This window comes from Pleurodeles waltl, chromosome 6 (assembly GCF_031143425.1).
Source record: "Pleurodeles waltl isolate 20211129_DDA chromosome 6, aPleWal1.hap1.20221129, whole genome shotgun sequence".
NCBI classification, from domain to species: Eukaryota; Metazoa; Chordata; class Amphibia; order Caudata; family Salamandridae; genus Pleurodeles; species Pleurodeles waltl.
Genome location: NC_090445.1, coordinates 990,458,200 through 990,482,680, shown reverse-complemented (window position 1 = coordinate 990,482,680; position 24,481 = coordinate 990,458,200). Strand labels below are relative to the sequence as shown.

Sequence of the window (24,481 nt, the reverse complement as noted above, 5' to 3'; positions counted from 1 at the left end):
CATGCCACACCCCAATGTCCAGTGTGGAGTTCGTTATGCCACACCCCAATGTCCAGTGTGGAGTTCGTTATGCCACACCCCAATGTCCAGTGTGGAGTTCGTCATGCCACACCCCAATGTCCAGTGTGGAGTTCGTCATGCCACACACCAATGTCCAGTGTGGAGTTCGTCATGCCACACACCAATGTCAGTATCTGAACCGCCATCTCAGGCTACCGCTGAACAGTCCATAGCCAGCCATGGCAAAGCACTGCTGAACAAGGCCAAGACCGCCATGGCAAAGCACCGCTGAACAGTCCATAGCCAGCCATGGCAAAGCACCGCTGAACAGTCCATAGCCAGCCATGGCAAAGCACTGCTGAACAGTCCATAGCCAGCCATGGCAAAGCACCGCTGAACAAGGCCAAGTCCGCCATGGCAAAGCACCGCTGAACAAGGCCAAGTCCGCCATGGCAAAGCACAGCTGAACAAGGCCAAGACCGCCATGGTGAAGACCGCTGAACAGTCCATAGCCAGCCATGGCAAAGCACCGCTGAACAAGGCCAAGACCGCCATGGCAAAGCACCGCTGAACAGTCCATAGCCAGCCATTGCAAAGCACCGCTGAACAGTCCATAGCCAGCCATGGCAAAGCACCGCTTAACAAGGCCAAGACCGCCATGGTGAAGACCGCTGATCAGGGCAAACACCGTGTGGTTATGAATAGGCTGCCACATCAGGCATCCTTATCCCATGTGCAGCTGGGGCAGTGACAGGACAGGAACTTTCACGGGGAGACTCATCCAGTCTGGCCACCAGTCCCACCCAGTACCAGTTGAGAACTACATCTACTTGCGTCAATGTGGCTTTGCACTCCCCAGGATGGTCCAGTGGGCAACCCACCCACTGTAAAGACTTGAGAGACTGTGGCTTTGCACTCCCCAGGATACATCAATGGGCATGGAGCCCCGTCGTGGATCTGGCTTTGCAGTCATGTGGCTGAGGTGCCCCCCCTTCCCTTCCCCCTGAGGTGCCTGTAGTGTTTCAATCTGATGCCCCGGCAGTGTTCTCTCGGATTTTGGTCAGGTATCTATTGTGGGCCTCGCCCATGCATTTTTGGACTGTGACTTGTTGTGTACATATCTGCACTACTTCTTGTATTGTATATATAAATATGACAGATTTCGAGATATGATTCAGTATATTTTTATATGACATGTATATTGGCACATTACAATATTTGAACGGATCTCGCTTTGTCTTTGCATTCTTCCGGGGGGATTGTGGGTTGTTCATGTGATGTTTTTGACTGCATTGGTGTGTATGTTGTAATATGCGAGGGTGGGGGTGGGGGTGTTTGGTGGGTGTCCCCCTAACTTTTGCCTCCCCGTGTCGTAGATGCAGTACTCACCGGTATGTTCTGCGCCTACGTCGCTGTTGTTCGTAGAGGAGCAGAAAGACAAGGGCAGGTAGTATTTGGAGTTCCGGCTACATGGAGTCGTCGTTCCTCGTGGAGTGTGTTGAGGTGAGCGTTTTCCCGTAGCAAAGGCTGTTTCCGCCTTGTTTTTATCCACGGTGAATCCGCCCCGGAAAAGGTGGCGGATTGGTGTGTTGTAATAGTGTGGGCGGTACTTTGTCTCCCGCCTGTCTGTTGGCGGTGACCGCCACGCTGTTTGTCTGTACCGCCGTGGCGGGCGAAGTGTTAAAGTGGCTGTCTTTGTTGGCGGTTACCGCCAGGGTCGTAATTCCCTTTTTTTGTCCGCCGGCCTGTTTGCGGTATTTCCGCAGCTTTAACACCGTCCGCCAGGGTCGTAATGACCCCCTTAATGTGAATGTTTACACGGACAGTCAGTATGCATTTGGCGTAGCACACAATTTTGATCGCTTGTGGGCAGAACGAGGATTCCTCACTTCACATGGGACACGTATTCAACATGGGACCCTTATAACTAACTTATTTTCTGCCCTGGCGTTGCCCAAAACAATGGCTATCATGAAGTGTAGTGCACACAAAAAGGTGACAGATGAAACTGGACAGGCCAACGCCCTAGCCGATCAAACAGCAAAAGATACAGCGTATGCAAAGACAGGACACATGTATGTGGTAGATAGTACAGAGAAGGTTCGTCCCCATGAAATATTTGGGAACACGGTAGAGAGTGTCAGGAAGATACAGGATGAGGCAACTGAACAGGAGAGAAAGGAATGGGAAGAAGGGAAGGCCAAGCTAGATGAAAATACACTGTGCTGGACAGATCTGTCACAGAGGGAAAGATGGATGTTGCCCGATGCATTCGTTCTGCCAGTAGTGACTATGGCCCATGGTCCTGCACACGTTAGTGCGAAAAGCATCTGTGATTTGCTTGATCCGGTTTGGTCTAATAAAAATATCAGAAGAGTAGCTGACCAACTGGTTCAATCCTGCATGATTTGTTTACAACATAACATAGGGAAGGGTGCCTCAGTCCCCGCTGGGCATTTTTCCCCACCAACGTATCCCTTTGAAGTACTACAAATGGATTATATTGAGATGGAAAGGTGTAATAACTTGAAATATGTCCTAGTTGTGGTCTGTATGTTTAGTAAGTGGGTAGAAGCTTACCCTACTAAAGATAATACTGCCCTTACCACCGCAAAGGTACTTCTGAAGGAGTTCTTCCCACGGTTTGGGGTCCCAAGGTGTGTCTGGTCAGATAATGGGAGTCATTTTGTAGGGCAGGTGATGAAAAGGGTGTGTGAAGGGTTGGGCCTCCACCAGAAGTTTCATGCAGCTAACCACCCCCAGTCAGCAGGACTAGTTGAAAAATATAATGGCACACTTAAATTGAAGATGTCAAAAATATGCGCAGAACGCGGTATACGGTGGCCGGACGCATTGCCCCTGGCTTTAATGTCTGTCAGGATGATGCCTCACTCTAGATCAGGTTTGTCACCCCATGAGATAGTGATGGGTAGGCCAGCAAATGTCTGGTGGGTCCCTCGACCTCACAAGTACTCAGAACTAGAACATCCTGTTTTGATGGACTATTTAAATGAACTCACTAATTCTTTGCGTTCTATTCACCAACAGGTGCGTGAAGAACTTCCATCTGTATCCACTGATCCAGGCCACAAGATACTACCTGGAGACTGGGTCCTCACAAAGAATTTCCAGCGGAAAAAGAGTCTCGAACCTCGATGGAAAGGTCTGCGACAGGTCCTTCTTGCTACTCGAACAGCAGTTAAAGTCGAGGGAGCTTAGAATTGGATACATGCATCCCACTGTAAGAAAGTACCCCTACTCGTACCCTCTGATGAAATAAAAAGTGGTGACCACCCGACGACTGAGGACCATTTCAGCAACACTACGCGGAGTGATAAAAAAACAGAACGACAGTGTGCTGCAGGAGGTTCCCTCAGATTTAGGTCACACTGAACAATTGTTTCCTGACCATACCATACCACAGTCCACAAGAAACGATTTCCGCCCACGAAAATAAGAAAATGAACAATGAACTGATTGATTGTCCCCTGTATTAAGTCTGACGATAGCTGCAGGGCCGTGAATTTGACTGTCGGGGCGGACCAGAGTGTGTCAATAGGAGTGCTGGAATCACCCCACAGTGAAGCAACCACCAGTCACGGGCAGCACCTAGGTTGGACTGAACTGCTAGTGGGACAAGCAATAAAGAGAAATGGATGTTATACAGGAAGGCAAGAGGAAAAAGAAGAAAATAAGTAATTTAAAAAGACTGTTAGGACCACGTATCGCTTGTCTCACCATAACCATACTATTTTTGGTACTTCTGTCTTGCATTGGGTGGGTAATACATGATTCAGACTCAGAGGTCTCACCAACTACGCCACTGCCTCCAGAACACAGCCATGTTTCCTTACCACCCCATGAGGAAGGACGACGTAAGGAATATGAAAAAAATACCTTCATATCTATGTTACATCAACATCAGCTGGCTGTAAATAGAACAAATTGTCAGATATGTGGCTTGCTACCGAGTTCTATGCAAAGAAGGTTGCCATATATTTAATTCCCTTTTTCTTTTGATGGCTCCTGCAGCGTCTGGTATGAACTATCAGCCTTTTGGGCTACCTCAATGGATGCTACTAATTCCGGACTATTGGTCACCCACCTATACCGGTTATGCTGGCCCACTGGAACGAGAGTTTATGGAACAAAGGAAGAAAAGTCCGAATATGCTGACCGACGGAATAGGTCTACTGATATATATTTTTTATCCTTTAATACCACACCCCGGATTGGCCGAAGATTTTTTGTAACACAGGTCAAGGCTCCACTTTGTTTTCAGAAAAGTGGTAATAGAAGTGTAGGTGCCAGTAACTGTAATGCTACAGTAATATTGAATGGAACTAATTGGCCTACCATGGTACCATAACGAAACTCGTATTTTGTTTGTGGTAATAATGCCTACACCTCCTTGGTACCCACCTGGACCGGCACGTGGTACATTGCTTTGTTACCACCACCAACTTACACAGCTGGCCCTCAACACCACAGGACTCGGAGAGGGGTAATATCTGCAGAAGATACCTCAGCACAAGAAGCATTGGACTACTTTAAAGGAGTCCTTCCATTTTGGGGCCCTATGAACAGTAGGGATATCAGACATCTCACACGAGTCGTGGAAGCAACAATAAATGAAACAGCAGTAGCTCGGAGTAACATCACTGCAGAGCTCACTGCTGACCGCCTTGTTACTCTTCAAAACAGAATGGTTCTTGACATTAACTTGGCAGACCGTGGTGGAGTTTGTACTTTGATCAGATCGAGCTGCTGCATTTATATACCAGACAATGCCCCTTCAGTGTATAAAGCTATTCAAAGGTTGCATATGATAGCTTCCACAATACACCAAGACAAAGGAACATGGGGGGTCATTCTGACCCCTGCCGGCGGCGGATGCCGTCGGCCTGGCGGGAACCGCCAGAAGACCGTACCGCGGTCAAAAGACCGCGGCGGTCATTCTGAGTTTCCCGCTGGGCTGGCGGGCGACCGCCAGAAGGCCGCCCGCCCACCCAGCGGGAAACCCCCTTCCACGAGGATGCCGGCTCCGAATGGAGCCGGCGGAGTGGAAGGGGTGCGACGGGTGCAGTTGCACCCGTCGCGATTTTCAGTGTCTGCCACGCAGACACTGAAAATCTATGTGGGGCCCTGTTAGGGGGCCCCACGACACCCGTTCCCGCCAGCCAGGTTCTGGCAGTGAAAACCGCCAGAACCAGGCTGGCGGGAAGGGGGTCGGAATCCCCATGGCGGCGCTGCTTGCAGCACCGCCGTGGCGGATTCCCTGGGGCAGCGGGAAGCCGGGGGGCAACCGCTGGCTTCCCTTTTCTGACCGCGGCTTTACCGCCGCGGTCAGAATGCCCCCGGAAGCACCGCCAGCCTGTTGGCGGTGCTTCCGCGGTCGTTGGCCCTGGCGGTCCATGACCGCCAGGGTCAGAATGACCCCCATGGTCCTTGACCGACTGGTTTTGGGGCTTGATTTCCCAATGGGGCTGGAAGATACTAATATTCCTTTTTGTGCTTGCTGCTGTATTCCTCACCTGTTGTCTTTGTGTACAGTGCCTACCTGCTTTGTGCGGTTGCTGTATGGCATCCCTTGCCCCCTGGCCTGTTCGCCCTCCTCAACACACGGCTATGCTGTCCCTTGAGCAGGAGATAAAAGACCTTATGTCCATTAACATAGACACTGAATGATGTTGAAACTTGCCTCACAATGGCAAAAGGAGGGATTGAGAAAATGTACATAAAGTTAATCATACACCATAGCTGCTAGGCATCTGTTTATCTTTATTATGTTGCAATGTGCTCGACAAACCTCTTGAACTTTGATGATTGACCTTGTGCTCGCAGCCTTGGGCTGCAATCTGCTTATCGCTGGCATTTACTTTTTCCAATTACAGTTCCGAAAATTGTCGTGCTTAATCAGTAACTGCCAGAACAAGTTTGTACAGGTCGTTGCCACCTCCTGCCAGCTGTATCTGTACCTTCTCCCACCACACGTGTATCCCTGAAATATTCTGAAGGCCGTAGAGGACCTTGAGTACGCTAGGGGTGGAGTTGTCCTCTGACTAAGCAGTTTTGTGTGTATATAAGGTTGGGTGCCCCAGAGTGAAAGGGCAGCCTCCGTAGGATAGTCACTTGACTGTCCTGGGACTCTGTATTAGCTTGAGCTATAATCCATGTAATAAACTTATTTTTATTCCTCCAGTTGGTGACTCCGTCTGATTTGTGAACTCTCTGCTAAATTGACCCTGAGGACATAAAGGGTGTCCCTCCACCGCTGGGAAGGAGACCCCGGGTGGGGGTCAAATCTTTCCTGGTTCCTCAAAGTCTCAAGCAAACCCCAAACTAACCTGTGCTCAATCCTCTGGTAGATTGGCACAGAGCAATCATGCTTAACTTAGAAGCAATGTGGAAAGTATTTATGCAGCACTTTAATCAGTACTCAAGTGAAACATAACACAAGACAAATCTCACACAAATTTAGAAAAAAGTTGTAAAATGTAAAAAAATAATTTAAGATCAAAGTAACACAATTCCTATCAGTAGAACCAGAGATGTGCAATATTAAATATTTAAATGAAAATAGCACCAAAAAGCACAAAGTGTCTACTGTGGCTATCTTGTTGCGCAAGACCAGGATAAAGTCAATTTCAGGCCGATTGTGACAAATGCAGGTCTAGTCCTCACGCAGGAGGGCAGCAGAGCAACAAGGTTGCAGTCTTTCTTGCAGCAAAGCAGAACAGCAGTCCTTCTTCAGAGTCTTCCCCAGGTCCAGATGTGTACTGAAGAGTTGGGTCTGAGAGTCCATTATTTATACCTGGTGCCCACTTTGAGGTAGGGGAAGTTTCTAGACAATTCCCTTTGAAGCCCTTGACATTTCCTGCCTCCCCCACCCTGGTTCCAAGCTGGTTGCATGACAATACAGTGACAACAAGTCCTTTGTGTGAAGGCAGGGCATAGCTTATTCAGTTGCAAGTGGGGCTGTGTCCATCTCCACCCCCATCCTGCCTGTTGATGGACCATCCAGACACACCTGATCTGTATATTCTGTAGCTGTCTGGGAGAAATAAACTCCAACTGCCTACTACACCCAGTCATGTCACTCAGGAACAGGCTTCAGGTATCAAATAATGCAGGAAAATGTGACATTTTTAAAATTCCCATTTTCAAAATTTTAACTTAAAATAAACATTACCATTAAAGAGGATTTAAAATTGCAATTTCTCACCCACCAAACATGAAACATTTACCTGTTTCTAAAGGTTAGCACTTAAATAAATGTGATAAGGCAACCCAATCTTATCCTATGGTAGAGGCGGCCTCCCAGTGATAAAAACAAATGTAGGGGTTTTTCACTACCAGGTCATGTAAAATTAAAAAAGTACATGTCCAACGTTTTAATTACAATGCACCCTGCCCTATGGACTACCTAGGTCCTTCATTAGAAGTGACTTATATGCAAAAAAAGTGAGGTCTAAAGCTTGACAAGGGGGTTATATTGTTAAGTTAAATTTGCAGTTTAGAATTACACACACAGGCTGCTATGGCAGGCCTGAGACATGTTTAAATGGCTACTGTAGTGGGGGGCATAATCAGTGCTGCAGGCCCACAAATAACATTTATTGTACAGGTCCTGGGTACATGTTGCACCACTTTACTAGGGACCTACAATTAAATACGGCGATTGGGTTTAAGCCAATGTTACCATGTTCAAAGGAGAGAGCAGAAAAACTTCAGCCCTGGGTAGAAGTGGTAAAGTAACCTGAGGCCTAAAAACCAACAAATACAGGTTCAGAACATAGGAAGTTGAATGCAAACATCTGGGGATGATCCTGCAGAAAGGGCCAAGTCCAACAAACTTTCTTAGGAAATTTTGCTCTTGTCTTCCCACTCGAACGGCTGAATTATTTTTAACAAACTTAGCATGAAAGCAGAACTTTACTCAGAAAAGGTACTTCTGTAGGTTTGGTATAATCCTTGCAGCTTTTTTTTTTTAGAGAAATACACCTTTTACAACGTTGCCATGCAGGCCTTATGGGGTTAAACACTTTTGTATCTTGGTCATTTGGGATCCACAGAACTTCCATGATGCAAGATTTAAAAAGAAAAAAAATTGAAATATTTTTGGACAAAGGAGCCCTTTTTTCTGTTTTTCGCTTTCAGATTCACAGTTCCAAACTTGAAACTGCTGATAAGAATGATCCAACCGAACAGCTGATCCAATTAGATGCTGCAAGAGAAGCCTTACCTTCTTGCAACCATTTCAGAATGAGAGGGAATTGTGGTTCTAACTGAGGGGCAGCGAATCTTAAAATATATATATATATATTTTTTTTTAAACCAAAGGTCGAAATGTGTCAAGAAAGGTTATTGTTCACTGGGTGTTTTCTGATTGTGGCAGGCTGGGTCAATGGTCGAGCACAATGGTGAAATGGCCTTTTGAGACAGAACTGGCACAGGACATTTCAAAACCAAGGCGCTACGGGTAAGACTGCTGTGCACACTTGAAGTTCATGTGCAGCAGAGGTACTTCAAACATGGCCGTTGGAGCCAGGGCCTGGTGGGACGCCAATCCCTATAGACAACTCTCCATCACAGAACCCTGATTGCCAAAGATGGAGAAAGTCAAATATCTTTACCAAACGTAAAAAACGTATTCCACAACTCACCATGTTAGTTTGGGCAGGGACAGTTAAAGATTCATCATTAATAGCATTGTAAGAAGGAAACCAAAAATTTAAAGTCTGTCACTCTTTGAAAAGGTGATTGGGCCTTTCCCAAATACCGGGCTCAATCAGAAGGATAGAATTAATCCCCATAAAGCCCAAGTGCAACGTCCTCCTCCATTCATCATCCCAAATCTACACCCGTGGGTTAACATATTAAAACAAATATATATGCTTGAAACTATTCAAATCATATATAATACTACTTTCACCTGCTAAAGGTTCTAACTGGACCTTTACAAACGCACTACTTGTCTACTATGAAGGATGTAGTCGCAGGAATGTAAAGGGTTCTACATAAATCACTCTAGTACTCGTTCTACTGCAGGAGTTATACAAACATCTGTTAATTAGTCCAATTAATAAATGAATAAGTAAATATATATTAATAAATAAAAAATGTGGAAGCCACAAGTTCAGGCCCCCTGAAGCAATTTCAGAATCCTCAGTACTAGAAGTAAAACAGGGATTGCAGGAAACAAACAGTGGATGCATCCCCAGCTACACCTGCAATTCCTGCAGAATAAGAGAGTACATTTGGACTTCAACCAGACAATCAACAAGTCTACCTGTGGATTTTTGTCAGGAAGAAAGCAGCCTTTCCAAGACTTCCTACTGAAATTCCCATTTGTGGGAAGTCAGAGTCAGTTTGCTTAGAGAACCTGCTTTGCAAGACCTGTGGACACAAATGACAATTAATGACAACAAGAAAGTCCGGTTCTACTAACACATGCCACACATCACTTGTCTTTGGCATGGCTGCTTCAAATGTGCTTCTGCATGAGGCTTACACCCTCGGTAATGAGGAGAGGATAGTAAGCTTGTGTCACAAATTGTCTGTGAACATTATAGAGCTGGCGGTGGGGAAAGACTAAAGAATGGGGGTGTGAAAGAGGCATTGAAAATGCACTATTGCTAGACACTTGACCAGTAACAAACCAATTTTAAGGACATAGTGAAAAGACACATAGGTACTAGGGGACTTCAAATCAAAGCACTGCCAATAACTTAAAGAATGGTTACATGGGAAGAAGGTGGCAATATGAGAAGCTGTTTTATTTAACTTTAGCTGAGCTTGTACAGCGGTCTTGTGTTTGTACTTTGCTGTCACTCAGGGACCAGTTTCAAAGCAGGTGGATTTAGGTCCAAACCGGTGCATATTCAACTGAGTGAAACTACAAAAGGCCAAGTACTGGATCCCCACATATGCTGGGTGCCCATTGTAAAGAGTCAGCCCAGAACCTATTGAGCCATCCATTATGATCCAAGTTATCCAGGGCCAGGAAGAAACCCCTGATGGTCAGATGGGGAGCCATGATAACTGCCTGATTGGATTTGCCTCCACACTACAATAGTACACTGCGTGAGAAAAGTTTGTAAAATAGAAATGTAAACATTGAGACTGAAAAGACCATCACCAAGAATCTCTGCAGTGTTCAACTTCCTCCCTGACCATACTTGGGACATCAGCGGTAATATGGAGGCAGAGGAAGTGGTGCTGTGATCCAGTCTGGCTGGGCTGGCATGGCCTAATGCAGATTTCTGATGCCTTAAATCCCGAATTGGCATATGCATAACTTCTGAAGTGGGCATCTAACTAGACAGCAAAACAGTCATCCCTGGGGTGCCAGTGACTAGTCAGGAGATGACTTTGCCAGTGACTAGTCAGGAGATAACTGAGAGGTGTGAGCAGCAGCAGGCACCAATCAGAATGAGACAACCCCCACCCTACACTAACTGCAGTAGCATCGGCCTCTGGAGGCTGTTGGGCCAAGCCTTGACCCAGAACCTCCTCGTCACTGGGCCCGGACCCACCAACGGCTGGAGAAATGCCTGTGGTCCGGTATCTGTAGAGGAGCTGTACGGAGTGGAGCATCGACTCAGAAACTGGGGGTGGGAAGGGCATAAAGGCCCTAGACACCAATTTCTGAGTAAGACTGAGCGCACACACAATGCTCTATTAAAGACATGGAGCCCTGGAGGCTTAAATAGATGTTTTGAAGGGAGGAAGGCTCTTAGAATAATATCTTTTTAGGCAAAAGATAATTGTGAAGGTGATTTGGAAATGGAACCGACAACCTTCACAACTATTAACAGACTCCAATGGCACAGCAGATAGAGCAGAATACCCATTTTAACTCTGGCCTTTATAACAAGAGACATGTTGACAGTCACTAAACTTTCTCCTGATCGAAGAAAACGTTAGAATGCATTTGGGTATTATAGTAATCTTAAAGTTTACTGTGATTCCAATTTTAGAGGAGAGATCCCCTTGACACACTCACCAGGGGAATATAAAAGGATCATTGTGAAGATGTGTCATTGTGATACCACTGTTACAAATGTCCAGAGTTTGATCTTAGAGCCACATATATGTGAGGGTATAATGATATGACCACCTAAATATATTACCACAACACTGAACATTCCTCAATCCAATACCCACAGTATCTGACGTTTATGGAAGCAAAGAGCCAAGGGAGCAAAATCTTCTCAACCTACTCACACTATTAGAGACACCTAAGCGAAACTGACCAAATCACCAGGAGCAAGTTTTCAAACAGGGGCATTCAGAGTAATGGAACAAGTGTCACTCCAGGACTGGAACAGCTCACTGTTGAAGTAAACACATAAAGGAGTTTATCTCCAGTGCCTGCCTTTTTAGATAAGGCCCGATTGCACAGCTAGGGTAAAGTGCACTGGGCTGGTTACACATGAACCGATATGCAAACGTATGTGTGCGGGCTGCTCATGTGAGTTTTCTGTTGTGCTCAGCCCAGTATCTGTGCACAGGTAGCTTGTCGTAGAAGGAGCTCTGCAAGGATTGTTAAGAACCTGGGGTAGGCCTTATGATTAGGTGTTCATAGTAAATCAGTAGGGCTTACTGGAAAATCTGTAGAGCTTTTACTGTATTATACATAAACAGGACACGTGCCCTAAAGTACATTTTTGCATCATTTAGGCATACAGAATCAAACATTATATTAAACTGGAGTAAAACAGGCACCCAGTCTTTGAATTTACAGTTCCCCACACACTGAATCCACATCTTAGGGGACTTTAGGAATTGTCATATTTCTCTGGCTCAACTCACAAACGGATTTCAGTCCTTAATATCCAATACTGGGCAAAGTGGAGGGAACAGTGGCCTCACACACAAAGAGAATTTATAAGTGATTAAACCTAGTTCCTGGGAGAGGAAGAGGGTGTGTAGTAAATCTACATTTCATTATTTGCTTGTCCCACTGCACCTGGAATGGGACAGCCCAGGCCCACTAGAAAAAGGGGGAGGCAGACCTCTAGAGCTAATACAGGAAGGGCTTGCTTTTGGTGCTTGTGTGGGAATGGGTCAGGCAGTGACTGTAGCTGGGCGTGGAAGTGAGGCCATCATAGAAACTCTTTCCATAGAACAATTTCTGATTATGGGCAAACACCATGACCTAGGCTTGTCTCAGGGACTGTGGCCTTGTTGAGAAGGAGGGATTGGTGGGGACACAATATGCTACCTTCATAGTGGTGAAGGGAAAAGTGAGCAGTAGTATGACCAAATCTGGTTACATGTGCCATAGGAGGGGAGCCTTCTAGCCCACTTACTTGAGAACCCCATTGTAGCACTTGATTCTCCCGGGGTAGAGATACAGAGCAGTATAACATCTACTCAATGTAGGTGGTGTGGGTTAGTAATCTCAATTCACCGGCATGCAACAACATTATTTGACACATTATTGTACATTCAGTGCTTTTTCTTGTATAAAGGAAACTTATTTTTATTACACACTACTAAATACTATGCATAAATTTAGAAATGTATACATTAGGTAGATGGGGATACCTTTGGAGATAGCCTATCACATTTAACCCCTATAGGGTCCTGAACCCCATAATCAATATGGCCCCATAACAGATGCAATATTACACTGGTTTGGTGACCTCCAATAGTACCTTAGTAAAACAAAGGAAATAAGGATATCACAAGGCCTATAGAATTAGACATTTCTGAAAGCTTATTAAATGAATGTGTGTGGCCATAGAAAATTATAGAAATTAATTTTGGTTCAAAATCCATGCAGGTTAATGTTTGTCCTTAAATCTGTGCTGCTGGCAGAGAAAAACAACACAGATTATCTAGTTATCTCAGACCCTTTATTAGCATTCCAGTGTCTTGTGCGTGTGCCCCTGAAACTTCAGTCTTAGGCAAACGGATAAATAAACAAAATGATCAAAGCTGCGTGGAAGGCAAGCACTTTTCTGTGGAAGCACACAACTTCTGTCCAAACAAAACATGTACTCTTGGCTTGCAACATGTTGGTTGACCTAAGTCTCTCTCCAGTGATGTTCATAAAGTCATATCTCTACAGCTGTACTGTCAAGTCAGACTATAAAATTGATCCTATAAATTTGTTAGGTTGGGCTACCCCAGAAAGTCTTGAATTTCTCCAGTAGACAGTTAAGAAATCCACTTTCTCATGACAGCTATGTTAAGACAGACACCCAGTATAAACTGGTTGCTGTTTCCAACTGGTTCTGATTCTTTTCCCAAATAAATAGCATATTTAATATAAAGGCACCACAGACTTTAGGTTCTTTTTTAGTTCAAGTCAGATATATTTCTTAATTAAAATGTGAAACGGATAATTAAAAAAAAACCTGTGATCAACGTTTTAGAATGCTGACTGGGAAGAGTACAGTTGAGGAGGCAGTACCTGCACATTAAAATATTCAATTGTCTTACTGAACTACGTCAATAATTTGCACCTAAAAAAACATTATATCACGCACAAAACACACAGATTTACACATTTTAACTTCAAAGCGCACATTTACTAACACGACTACAATAGGATATACATCGTTATTGAGCAGTGCTGTAAAACTGTATCACATATTTGTTTTCTTACCTTAGCATTTCTAGTGGATTGGTTTCATGCACCTGATTTCCACATCTAGGGCAATCATTGCTTTCTTCAAAGTGCTGTACAATGCAGCTCTTACAAACTGGAATAAACAACATTTTTAGCATAAATCAGATACAAAATGGAGAGCGTATTTTAGCTACTCTGTTTCCAATCACAGAAAAACATTTAGTTTGCGACATTAGTGGTAATTAAAAAAAAAAAGTATCCAACACACTATCATTCTTTCCTTTTCTTTCACAACACGGAGGTTCAGATTTGATTTTTCAATATTTGGACAAGAATCTATCACCAAAATCAACGGTGGTCGCGATTTTTAGTTTTATGTGATAAAAGGACATTTGTGCAGCTGATCTATAGCAGCGGTTTTTAGTCCTCATGTATTATTGAAATATCTTCTCTTCTAACTGCTTCTCTCTTGCCCCTCCTTTTTGCACCTTAGATCCACCAACCACCCCCAGACGCAAAGCAAGGACATGTTGTTTTAAGAGGACATTCGTTAAAGAACGTAAAACATGTCAGTCCTCAGGAGGGTTAGTAAATGTGGATGAAACATACAGCATTGTGTTGTGCAATTTCATATTTTAGTTGATGTACACACAGAACATCTTTTTAGCTGTTAAGGGTACAGCCAGCATTAATGCACCGACCAGGCTGTACTAAATGAAAGTATATGCAGGTGTGTGTGTGTGTGTGTGTGTGTGTGTGTGTGTGTCTGTGTGTGTCTGTGTGTATGTGTCTGTGTGTATGTGTCTGTGTGTATGTGTCTGTGTGTGTGTGTGTAATGCAAAAAAGAACAGAACAACTGTCATGGATTTAAAAAATCTTGAGCCATATTTATGACCTGGTTTGCATCTGCACCACACAACGTGGTACATGAACAATGCAAACCATAAGTGAGATTTGTGAAGCCACTTTGCGTGTCCCCGAGTGGCTTCATAAAACTCTAGTAATACAACGCAGGATCCATGGATTTTGAAGCATTCCCAGATTTACCAGAACTGATAGTCCTAGGAATGCGCAAAAAAAACCTACGCCTCCCCAGGTGAGGAGTAAGGAGGAGAAATATCTTTATTTCTCTTTCTTTTTGTCCTCTTTCTATGTGTGCTGCATTCCGCAGCACCCTCAGAAAGAGAGCCTCTCAGGATTTTTTTTGTACAGGAAGGTGCTCCTTCCAGTACAATAACAATACTGCATGAAACACAGGCACCCTTGAACTATGGTGGAAGGGTGGTTGCATTAGCGCTAAGCATCCAAGACGGCTTCAGAGCAGGGGAAAAGTCAGGAATGCACTGTATTCTTTTAAATGTAGCACATTCCTGCCATTTCACTGACACACAGCGTAGCAAGGTGACTTGCTGCACTGCATCACTATCCTCATAAATATACCCCCTTGTATTTAAAAAAAGGCCTCACCAACCATCATTCTTCGAATGAAAGTTAGCATTACCTTTAAGCTATTGCATTATTCACCAATTACCTATAGTACAATAGAGGTTCATGGAATGCCAGCCTTCTTCGAAAATTATGTCTTTACAAGTCTTTGTGTTGGTAGTCCCATGTTTGAATTTGGCATTTCTGCAATTGCAAAGAAGATCCAATGATGATGAAAGGTTTTCCAAGGACTCCATTGTTGGTAATTCATTTAATTTTAGGCTGTGAATCTACCTAAGGTAACTGCACAATGTGGAAATCTGGAAGAAGTACTGCTGTTTGAGATGGTTTGGAGAAAGGACAAAACATCAACTTCTTTGTCAAACAGTTTAAGCATCCTTCGAGAGAAGGTCCTGGGCCTTGTTTCTCCTACGTTCAAGGATGTATTGAATTGTCATTTGAACTTATTCAGACGTTGTTGTAGTGAGGGAGCGTAGCTCTTATACTCAACATTAACATGAAATGTTTATGAACTAATGTATAATAATGCCGCATAGAAAATGTATTAATGTGCTTTTGCTAAACGTGCGCTTGAAATGTGCCCACGGGGAGTGGCCGTCAATACATACAATGATTAATGAAACTGACTAATAATGAAATAGTGATACGTTAATGTATGATTTTACACTAATATAAAGAGTTATATGTTAAGGTTTTGCTAATAAATTATTAGGCTTTAGTTAGCATGAGTCGAGGCCTAGCTGCCTGGTTTGATATTAAATGTGTTTTTCTAAACGTGCAGTGTGCTGACTTGCTGAAGGACATGTACTCATACTTTTCCAAAGCTAGAAGATGAGTGAAACCGTAGTAGATCCGTTCTCATGAAATTTGACTAGCTCAAGGAAACATTTTTGCTGAATGCAACACTGTAGACTAGTTACAGGTACAAGGTTGCCTAAACCGGTACAGACAATGGACCTACTGACTGAAGATGCGAGAGGACCACGAGAGTATGAAATCATACCGGACATTCTACCCGCTGGAGACGTCAATCACAAGAACCAATAAACTATGTGAGAATTGTTATGGGGTGACAAATTTTGATATTACCAGTGAAAACACATTGGATGGAGATGGTGGAGTGCCAACCCTAACCAATTAGAAATTAGGGGACTGTACAAAAGAAAAGGGATAAAAACCTTTGACACGAGGAGCCATTAGGAGATGCTATTGCAAACTTTTGCTATGACCCAGACACATTGTCACTCTGCCTAGAGACTTTGCTGTTTGGCTCTTCAAACCATCCTCGCCCTTGCCTTGCCCGTCCTATACTTCTCCTCCTTATGAGAGAAGTGTCCCTACTTACCCCGTCTTGCTGAATTCCTTGTCTGATGGCGAATCAACTGATGTCCTGAGGAGGAAGACTGAGTCTGTATGCTGACCCATTACAGAGGGTAACTATTGATGATGAAATTGTAATTGTCTGTTTGCCTTTCCTTTCTAGGTACCAACTGCTTCTTTTGACAGAGACCATAGATAGATGTTTTTTGTAAATTGGTGTTACCAAATTGTTTTGCATGAAGCCCAACATGCCAATGCTAATTCGAGGTTAGTTAAGGGGTTCACTAAACAGACGCAAATAGACAAATGACTGAATCAATGTTTTGTTGAATGATGCACTAATGATACTCGGCTAAGGTTAACCTCTGTTGACGTCGTGCTATGTTCTAATGTTCGTGATCTTTGCTTTGATGAAATCTTATTCGAGTTGCCATATTATGACAATGCTGATGTGTTTTATGGTTTTGAGACTAAAATTTGCTAGTAGAATTGTAATCAATAGGGAATGAACATCACAAAATCGTACTAAACTGGTGTGGTTATTCATGACTGAAAGGTCATGGTGGTTTCGGAGTCTGATTGATAATGTTATTGACTTGTTGATTGACATGGTGATCAGTTATCTCGTCCTAAGGTGTCTTCAATCAGGGTCAAAAGATTCATTGGCCTAAAACGAGTCCCAGAAGTGAATAAATTAACTAGATTGGGGCGAGTTATCAGCAGTAATGGTGTCTATTGCAGCATGCTCATATTTTGACGCCTACATGACAACAGTTATTCAGCTGCTACCACCGCCTCAACCTATCTTGGCAGTTTTCTGATCAATGGCACCAACGTATCTCCAATCATCCTGCAGTGTCCTGTGTCCTGGCGTGGTAGTTAAATAAGACTGAAGCAAGTCCTTGAGCTGAGTAGGAACAATTTATATTCCTACGGCTAAGGAACTTCCTGCGAAAACCTACATTTCTCTGCGAAAGGGAAAAAGGCTCTCCTCTTAAGTATACACTTTGGCATTTTCTGTAGCTTTTATTGTCAAGATGCTGGATCTACTGTACTGAACGTGATGTTTATATGCAGAGCATAATCATGATCCCTAGTCTTTAAGAACGGTAGTTGTTATTTAGAAATTGCGCTAAACAATCTAACAGCTGCTCGCCTTCAGTAGTAAATCATTCAAGTACTTAACGGCTAATACACGTTGCCTCCTAGAGGTGTGCTGCAACCACCCACACATATTTATGTTCGTAATGCAGAGGACAAGTAAAATGCCCGGACTTCATACTTTTATTTCCTCAGAAATAATAGTTTTACTCCCTCACGCATTGTTTTTCGATCCAGCATGTGCCTGTAGTTTACCTTTGGGCCTTACAGCAGAAATATGTACAAACTATACTTGTCCCTTTAGGATGTCGGTAAAGATTCTACTGCCGTTTCTGTTACAAAGTGTTAACTTAATGTACCTGTCTGGTTTGCGAGGGTGGAATTCTCGGAGTCAGACATTTGAACCTTTGTGCTCTGCCCTTCTTCACATTGCTCACAATATACCTGCGTGCGATTTACTGCCATTCTTTCAGTTCATTTGTAATAATACATCCAGTGAGGAAGGAGTGATGGAGTCACTGCTGAAATTTGAAAGGAGTTCCTCTTTGGCATCAAGGGCTGACTTTCATTTCCCCCCACCCCCCAAGGACAATGCTTGCGTCGAAAGTGTTATTTTGGTCTCTGAAACTAGTAGTATTGTCAGAGCGGCGGTTGCCCCTACTTTTGGTGGTAAGGCTTCTCAGAAGGACTGAAGTGCAACTAAAGGGGAAAAAAACCTTCAGATTATCCATGCCAACCATTGTTTAAACATCTGTTTTCATTTTTAAATATATGTCAACACCATGTGAACAAACACGTTCTCGTGCTCAAGAAATGGAAGATTCATTACTTTTGTTGGCTGTCAGACATGCAAGCCTCAGCCGTGCATTCTAAAGTCTGAGACAGCAGTCATTACTCTTATCACTGGGTGGCGAGGATGACGGGAGGTCTTCCCGGGCGCATTGCCTGATCCTGCCAAGGCAGCCTGAAGTCTGACAAGAGAGAACACCGAGGACTCGACTCCCCCTCTTATACCGATGTTTGTTTACTTGCAGGTGGGAGCCGCAGCGCATTCTACAGAGGTGAGGGGCTCGTGGAGCGGACGCTGTGGGAGTCACTACTTCATACTGAAAAGAACCCGCACTTTTGACTGCCTGGTGCCTGGAGGACCTTCCCTCAACAAAGTCCGCGTACGAGGCGTCAGTAAGGTGACTGTTGGATGCTGTGCAGTGAGAGAGGTGAGCGTAAGGTTGAGAATCTCTCCAGGAGTGGGGGCAGGCCTTGTATGCAGCTACGAACTGCTTCTTCGCGACATCTCTAACCCTTTGCTTCCAATTTGCCGATCCGCCCGTCAGCGAGCTGAATGGTTTAGGCTTGCTGGCGCCTGTTAAGTGATATTTCAGACTGGAGTTGCTGCTGTTTGAAAGATCCAGATTTTTATGGTGCCCCTACCTTACCCTTTTAATTCGAAAGGTGTCCCATCAGAGACTGCAATGATCTGAAAGAGCCTCTTTGGACTATAAAAATCGATATGAAATCTTACCCTGGAAAAAACTTCGGGTGGATGCTTAGCTTGAAATCTCACTCTGACCAGCATACTAAACCGATTCCGGAGATATTAAGGCATCACTCAACAAAAGCGAGATGGATCTGAGTAGCAGTAGCAAGAGGAGGCAATTTCAGGGGGTCAGTTTGACCACTTCCTCACATCTACTACACCCCTTAAAACATAGAAAACGCTGGTACAGGTGGAGGAAATGAATTGGTTATTTACCTATAACAATAGTTCTCCAGTATTGGTATCTTTCATAGATTCATATGCTTGAATCATCCCCATCAAGGTGGGAGTCCCACAGTAATCTTAAATATACATAACAGTAAGTGTATTACACTAGGCCTCAATGGCCTATACCGGCACTGTTATAGCCTATCCATATTCTTTTATAAAAAAAATAAGCAAATCTGAACTATAACCAATCAGGCGACAGCACCCTCTAGAACACTCCCAACAGAGGCTGTTTTCCTCAGATTTTCCCCTACAAGTGAGAAGTACACAGTCTTAGAAATAAGGGGAGCCTATGAGGGGAGGAGGGTGGGTCGCATGTAAATCTATGAAGAACGAGTTACTTACCTTCGGTAACGTCTTTTCTGGTGGATACACTAGCTACCTGTGGATTCCTCACTCACTGAATTTTCCCCTGCGCCAGCTTCCGACGGAAATTTTCTTCCCAGCTTCTGCACGTCGAAGAGGACGTCACAATTGCCCACACAACGCTGTCTGACGTCATACAGGCAATAAGAGGTCCTCGCCGACGTGCCAACGTCAGTACCAACATTTTTTACGTGCCTCTGAGACGAACAGACAAATACCAGCGAAATATATATTTAAACACATATTTATACAACAATATTTAATTAATTAAATGAAATAGATAAAACATCAGCTCAAATATGGAAATACGCAAAAAAAAAAAAATATATATATATATATATACACATACATATAGACTATGTATAGCATCTTTACAATACCAACAGGAGCTCACCCAAGGATAACTTGGTAAGACCAGACAGGCAATGGGGAGGCGGGTGGGACCGTGAGGAATCCACAGGTAGTTAGTGTATCCACCAGAAAAGGCGTTACCGAAGGTAAGTAACTCGTTATTCTGATGGATACAACTACCTGTGGATTCCTCACACATTGAATAGAGTCCCAAAGCAGTACCGCACTTGGTGGAGGGTGCCTGAATGGTCAAACCAAGAAATCCTGCAGCACTGACCGTGCAAAATGGCCATCCCTCCTAACCTCCGAATCTAAGCAATAATGTTTGGCAAAAGTGTGGAGGGATGACCAAGTTGCGACCTTGCAGATGTCAACCACAGGAACACCCCTAGCCAAAGCCGAAGAGGCTGACTTAGCTCTGGTGGAATGAGCTCTTATTCCATCAGGGGGTTCTTTCTTTGCCAGAGAATAACACAGCTTAATGCAAAGAATGACCCACCTGGAGAGTGTTCTCTTGTGGACTGCCCTTCCTCTCCTCTTTCCCACGCACCCGATGAAGAGTTGATCCTCCAATCTAAACTCCTTCGTTCTGTCTACGAAGAAGCTCAGCGCTCTTCTCGGGTCCAAACGATGTAACCTTTCTTCCTCTTTCGAAGGATGAGGTGGAGGATAAAAAGAGGAGAGAGTAATAGTCTGACCCATATGGAAGGGTGAAACAACCTTCGGCAAGAAAGCAGCCTTGGTCCTCAACACCACCTTATCTACATAGAAGGATGTATATGGGGGCTTAACAGAAAGAGCCTGCAGCTCACTCACTCTTCTAGCAGAAGTGATCGCAACAAAGAAAACAGTCTTTAACACCAATAACCTTATGGGGCAAGAATGCATGGGCTCAAACGGTGAACCCATAAGAAACGTTAAGACTAGGTTCAAATCCCACTGAGGCATAATGAAAGGAGTGGGAGGAAATTTATTAATGAGGCCTTTTAAAAACCTTAATACTAAGGGAGATTTAAATAAGGAAGGCTGGTCTGGAAGACACAGAAAGGCTGACAGAGCCGACAAATAGCCCTTGACTGTAGCAACTGCACAACCCCTCTGTGCCAGGGACAACGCAAAAGACAAGATATCTGATAAGTGGGCACGTAAGGGATCAATTTGCGTCTCTCCACACCAATTCACAAATTTAGCCCACCTGCTAGCGTAGATAGATTTAGTGGAGTGTCGCCTGGCCGACAAAATAAAATCCACTACCTCAGGTGGGAGAGAAAACGAACTCAGGTTGCCCCGTTCAATCTCCAGGCATGAAGGTTCAGGCTCTGGAGGTGGGGGGTGTAGAACCTGCCCCCGCGACTGTGAGAGGAGGTCTGCCCTGTGAGGGAGACGGAGCAGGGGGCACAGAGAGAGCTGGAGAAGATCCGAATACCATACCCTCCTTGGACAATCTGGAGCTATTAAGATGATTTGAGCTCGGTCTTGGCAAATTTTCCTCAGAACCCGAGGAATCAAAGGTATGGGGGGAAACGCGTAAAGCAACTGGTCGCACCAGGATATCTGAAACGCGTCCCCCAACGCCCCTTGCACCGGATACTGGAGGCTGCAGAACAACGGGCAGTGCGTATTCTCCCGAGTGGCAAAAAGATCTACCTGAGGGATTCCCCACATCTGGAAGATTTGCTGGACTAGATCTGGATGAAGACGCCACTCGTGATTGGTCGAGAAGTGCCGACTGAGACCGTCCGCACGTACGTTCAAGACTCCGGCCAGATGGTTCTCCACCAAGCAAATCCGATGGTCCCTTGCCCAGGACCATAGCCGCAGAGCTTCTCTGCAGAGAAGGTACGACTCTACTCCTCCCTGTTTGTTTATATACCACATTGCGGTAGTGTTGTCCGTTAGGACCTGAACTGACTGACCGCGAAGGGAAGGGAGGAAGGCCTTGAGAGCCAGACGTATTGCCCGCAATTCCAACAGATTTATGTGAAATATCTGCTCTACTGGAGACCAATGACCTTTGACCTCCAGTTCCCCAGATGAGCTCCCCACCCTAGAGTGGAAGCATCCGTTATCACTGTGGTCACTTGGGGAGGCTGCGAGAACAGCCTTCCTTTGGAGATTGCCGTCCGCAACCCACCATCTTGGATCCACTGCAGCGTCTCTGGAGATCTTTACCGATCCCTCGAGATCTCCTTTGTGCTGAGACCACTGCTTTCGGAGGCACCACTGAAGAGCCCTCCTGAGCCAGCGAGCACGCGTGACCAACAGAATGCAAGAAGCGAACAGACCGAGCAGACGAAGGACCTCGAGGACTGGAATGACCGCTCCACTTTGAAACATTGGAACCAACGCCTGAATGTCCTGAATCCGCTGAGGCGGAGGAAAGGCACGATTCAATGTTGTGTCCAGTACTGCCCCTATGAACAGGAGGCGCTGAGAGGGCTCCAGGTGAGATTTGGGCACGTTCACCGAAAAACCCAGATCGAACAACAAATGGGTTGTTGACCGCAGGTGATACAGCACAAGCTCCGGAGACTTGGCTTTGATCAACCAATCGTCCAGGTAAGGAAATACCGCTATCCCCTTCCTTCTGAGCTCTGCTGCAACCACCGCCATCACCTTTGTGAAGACTCGAGGTGCTGAAGTAAGACCAAACGGAAGGACCGCAAACTGATAGTGCCGCGATCCCACCACAAACCGGAGATACTTCCTGTGCGACTTGAGTATCGGGATATGAAAGTAAGCATCCTGCAAGTCGACAGACACCATCCAATCTCCTTCGTTCAACGCCAAAAGCACCTGAGCTAGGGTCAGCATCTTGAACTTTTCCTGTTTGAGGAACCAATTCAAAATCCTTCTTGGGGATCAGGAAGTATCTTGAGTAACAACCCTGACCTCTCTCCTGCTCTGGAACCAACTCCACTGCACCCTTTGAAAGGAGGACTAGAACCTCCTGTTCTACTAACAGGAGGTGCACTTCTGAACAGTAGGATGGGCGGGGCGGGATAGGGGGTGGAAACTCCCAAAAAGGAAGGGCATAGCCTTTCCCCACCATACTGGTGACCCAGGAGTCCGATGTTATTACCTCCCACATGTGGAGAAAGTTCATTAACCTTCCCCCTACAGGAGTGGTATGTAAAGGAATTGGTGGATGACTAAGGCTGCTTCCCATGCTGCACCCCTCCAGAGGAAGAGGCAGAGTGCTGCTGGGCGGCTCCTCTGGTTCGGACCCTACCCCCGTATGATCTATAGGGAAGAGCAGTGGAGGGTTGCTGCTGAAATCTGCCCCGAAAGGAGGCTGAACAGTCTAGAAGAAGCAGAAGAGGAGGCTTGCAAGCCTAATGATTTCGCTGTGGCCCTACTCTCCTTAAATCTTTCAAGGGCTGAGTCCGCCTTGGATCCAAAAAGTTTATCCCCATCAAAGGGAAGATCCAGCAGGGCTGACTGGACATCAGATGAAAATCCAGAAGAATGAAGCCAGGCCTGTCTCCTTGTAGCAACGGTAGTGCCCATAGCTCTAGCCACAGAATCAGTAGTGTCCAGCCCCGACTGAATTACTTGGGTTGCCGCAGCCTGACCATCCGAAACCAGGCTCAACACCTCCTGAGACACCTCCGAATGGGACGACTATCTCTTCCATAAGGGCGTAGATGTGCCTTCCCAAAATGCATGGGGCATTAGTAGACTTGAGAGCCATACTGCAAGATGAAAACGCTTTCTTGGAAGACTGGTCCATCTTTTTTGAGTCCCTGTCAGAAGGCACCCCCGGAAAAGAGCCTGGGGCAGTGCGAGATGAACATGAAGCCTGCACAACCAGGCTCTCTGGAGTCGGGTGCCTAGACAAAAAGCCTGGCTCCGCAGGAGCCACACGATATCTGCGTGCCACTGATCCATTAACGGCCGAAGATGACACCGGCTTTTTCCAGATCTCTAAAATTGGGTCCAACAGAGCCTCATTAAATGGCAGAAGTGGCTTAGATTCAGACACCGGCAAGGGAAGGTCCAAAAATTCAGCTGCTTTTCTTATTACAGAGTGGAATGAAGCAGCCTCCTCTGTATATTCTCCAGGAGATGTTAAGTCCCACTCTGGAAAGATGTCTAAACCACTTGCCGTATCCAAACCCTGGAGCTCTCCCAGAGGTTCTTCTATCTCCCCTTCCTCCAGGGCCTGCTTCCGATACTCTTGCTCCTCAAGGAGGCGAAGCGCAAGCCTCCTTGAATGCAGTCTGGCTTCAATCCTCGGCGTCGACAGGTTGTCAGCCGACGTCGATGTCTGGCGCCGATCCTCCGATCCATATGACGCCGGAACTATTGGCGCCGTGGACTTCTTCGGCGGCGACCGAGGCAAAGGATGAACAGGAGAACTCTCTGGCGCCGGAACTGCAGATCTACTCGGCGTCGCAGGCTGTGAAGTTGTCGCCAAAGGTACCGGCGCCGAACCAACACCTCCCAAAGGAAGGAAGGGCATGAATGGTGCCAGTCGTAAAGGAGCCGGAGCACCCATATTAAAGGCCAACGGCCCGAAGGACCAGCCGGTCCACCACCTGGAG

The 24,481-nt window shown here is 45.4% G+C and overlaps 1 protein-coding gene across 2 annotated transcripts in view; it reads right to left on the bottom strand.

The window, feature by feature from the left end:
- Nucleotides 1-24,481, bottom strand: part of PCGF5 (polycomb group ring finger 5) — a 479,167-nt gene that overhangs the window by 360,582 nt on the left and 94,104 nt on the right. For both annotated transcript variants that reach the window (XM_069239871.1, XM_069239870.1), the window contains exon 3: nucleotides 13,622-13,718. In XM_069239871.1, coding sequence (XP_069095972.1) covers nucleotides 13,622-13,718 — 97 coding nt within the window. The remainder of the gene's footprint in view (nucleotides 1-13,621; nucleotides 13,719-24,481) is intronic.